Source organism: Fulmarus glacialis, unplaced genomic scaffold (assembly GCF_000690835.1).
Source record: "Fulmarus glacialis isolate BGI_N327 unplaced genomic scaffold, ASM69083v1 scaffold10642, whole genome shotgun sequence".
In the NCBI taxonomy this organism is placed as follows: domain Eukaryota; kingdom Metazoa; phylum Chordata; class Aves; order Procellariiformes; family Procellariidae; genus Fulmarus; species Fulmarus glacialis.
The window spans coordinates 2,144-5,079 of record NW_009198432.1 but is presented as its reverse complement, the minus strand read 5'-3'; the positions used below and the strand labels follow the sequence as shown (position 1 = coordinate 5,079).

Sequence of the window (2,936 nt, the reverse complement as noted above, 5' to 3'; positions counted from 1 at the left end):
CGGCCTGGGCCGGCGCCCGCCGCCGTGGGACCACCCTCTGCCGTGTCCCCCTTCGCGCTAACAAATGTTTTTCGGGTGCGGGTTGTTATTGCTAACGTTGGGGGTTTTTGGTGTTTTAGCAAAAGGACAGAAAATCTAAAAAGTCAACTTGGAAGTTTTGCCTTGATTTGACCCATCCTGTGGAAGATGGAATTTTTGATTCCGGGAATTTTGTAAGTCGTGGTTTTGCTCATACTTCTCGTGCATAGTATAATAACAGCCTTCGTACAGTACGACACCTGAATTACAACTGAAGTTACATTTTAAACTAGTAAAATCGACTGTTCTTTAAATTATCAGCACTTTTTGAAAGTTTCTTGGGTTTAGATGTCTTTTATAGACAAGATGGTTCATGCCTGTCCGTGAATAGAACTACTTTAAATTGAAGCACGGGGGTGATTTTTTTAATTACACACTGTAAAATCTTACTGCGTTGTAAATGCTTGCTATCAGGACATAAGTAAACAGTGATTTTTAATATCGCTATACGGCTAGGGTCCCTTCCCTAGTTCATACCTAGGGTGCCATTCCCTAGTGTTCTATTTCTTTAATGTTGAAACAGGAACAGTTCCTAAAGGAGAAGGTTAAGGTCAATGGAAAAACTGGAAACTTGGGCAACACCGTTCACATTGAACGTCTGAAGAACAAGATCACAGTGACATCCGAGAAACAGTTTTCTAAAAGGTTGGCATAGGTTTCCTTTTGTTGTACTTGCGGTAGTGGATTTTGAACAGTCGTATGTTGAACATGACACACTTCTGATATGTTGGCATAGGTTTCCTTTTGTTGTACTTGTGGTAGTGGATTTTGAACAGTTGTATGTTGAACATGACACATTTCTGATACGTACAGAGAAGGTGTTAGCGCTAACCTTCATAGCACTTTCAAATATTAGTGAAAGATGTAATTCAAACAAATTTACAATATTAGGTATTTAAAAACGTGCTTTGTAAAACACAGGACTTGATTGCAAATTAATGCTTCCTTGAGTATAAACACAGTAATACAGAGATATATAGGTTGTTAGAAGTATATCAAGGAAAGAGATGCTTTTAAAAGTCATACTGAGTTCACGTCACAGGTGGCTGTTTTATTATTTAATTGGTTGTATTAAAATGTATGTGTACACAGTACGTGTTGTTGGAAAAGAACCCCTTAAGTCAAGTGAAGCCTTAAACTGCTTCATGCGTTAGGGCATGCGATAGATGAGTGCACTGGTTAGAGGTGCAGTTCCTTCCCTGCATCCCCCCTCCATTTTCCTGATACAGATGCACCAATATCTGTTGTGTTTGACCAAGGTTTAGAACTTCTCAATGCTTTTGAGTTACTGGCATTGTGCTCTGTGGTCAGAAAGCATCAAATAATAAATTCTTACGTATCTGGAACGAAAATACACTTTTATTATCTGTTATATATGATTTTTTTTTTTTTTTTAATATAATTAGCATGTTGCTGCCCTGCTAGGGCCATGTCTTGGGTGGAGTGCAGACAGCAGTATGAGTTGTTAAATGAGAATGTTCTAATGTATAATTACTGCTTTTAAGGTACCTAAAATACCTCACAAAGAAGTACCTCAAGAAGAACAATCTGCGTGACTGGCTTCGTGTCGTTGCTTCTGACAAGGAGACGTACGAACTACGCTACTTCCAAATCAGTCAAGATGAAGAAGGATCAGAGTCTGAGGAATAATTGAAACTTAGCTTTATACTCAATACAGTGTGCAAAAGACGAGAACGTCTATTTATAAGAACACTTAACTTATTGGTGAATAAAGATTTTGTACCCTGTTTGACAGAGCGTGGTTAGTTTTCTAGCCTTTTTCTTAAATTTTAATTAAAAACCATCATGGGGAGTCATTTGATTTGCAGTTTTCCTTCCATTGGTAGAAATCAGAGCTGTTCAACATGGCATCAGTGAAAGTCCAAGTAGAAAAGAACACAGCCCTTAGCCCAGTACGTATGTAGGACAGTTACATCAGCGTTTAATTATATTTTTACAAATAACGCTAGATCTTTTTGTGACTAAAAGTACCAGCTCCTTCTGCTAATTTATGTGGCGCTAATGATACAATACTTAATAAAAGTTTACATTTAATTATTTTAGTTAAAAAAACTGCTCACATATTTTAAAAGAGAAAGATTTTATTTCTGTGTGATTTACCTAAATCATTAATTGGTTGTAGTATTCCTGTGTATAACCACAAGTCAAACTGGAGTATAACAAATAAAGATTTGTTAGCCAGGTTTACATTAGATTGACAAGTGAGTAGGTAGAGACGAATCTCATTTCCAGTATGTAGCTAAAACAACTTAAAGGAAGCAGTGAGATGTGCTTTAATGTTGACAGTGACTGAATCCCATTAAATCCATACGGATGTTATTTCTTTAACACCAGTATTTCTTTAGTAGAGGTGGCGGGTTCTTCATTGAAACACAAATCACTCCAGATCCTATAAACTAGTTCTTTTGTTCATGTAGTATCAAGAGAAATTTGATCAGTTTTCACTAAGAACAAGTGGTATTTGTGAGTCTGCAGTTGCATATGCGTTTCAGTAGCGTGTTCTGTCAAGCTGGTGGTATACTCTGCATGTGATCGATTAGAATATTTACTCTCGGGTTCCAGCGTGATGGTGAACTCCGGAATTAGTAATGCCAAATTTGTTTAATATCATACGACAGGGATGCATGTAGGCTCTGATACTGAACTTCTTGTGCTTGAACAAATCTGCTAGTTTAGATTGAAGAGAGCCCACTTGTTTAATTTCCTGATGATTTTTTTTGTTATTATTTCAGCATTGTTTTTGCTGGCAAACCTCTGAGACAGACTATTAAGAGAGTTGCCAAACACAAAGCGGTGCATTAACAGTTGCGTGACACCCACTAGTGCCACCTAAATCT

General features: G+C 37.4%; 1 protein-coding gene across 1 annotated transcript; it reads left to right on the top strand.

Moving 5' to 3' along the window:
• Nucleotides 1-119: 119 nt before the first annotated feature.
• Nucleotides 120-1,836, top strand: RPL22L1 (ribosomal protein L22-like 1; the record flags this gene model as incomplete). The annotated part of the gene is made up of 3 exons (XM_009572898.1): nucleotides 120-212; nucleotides 602-723; nucleotides 1,584-1,836. Coding segments are annotated over 3 exons (360 nt in total), but the record flags the coding sequence as incomplete, so codon positions are not given.
• Nucleotides 1,837-2,936: the final 1,100 nt, after the last annotated feature.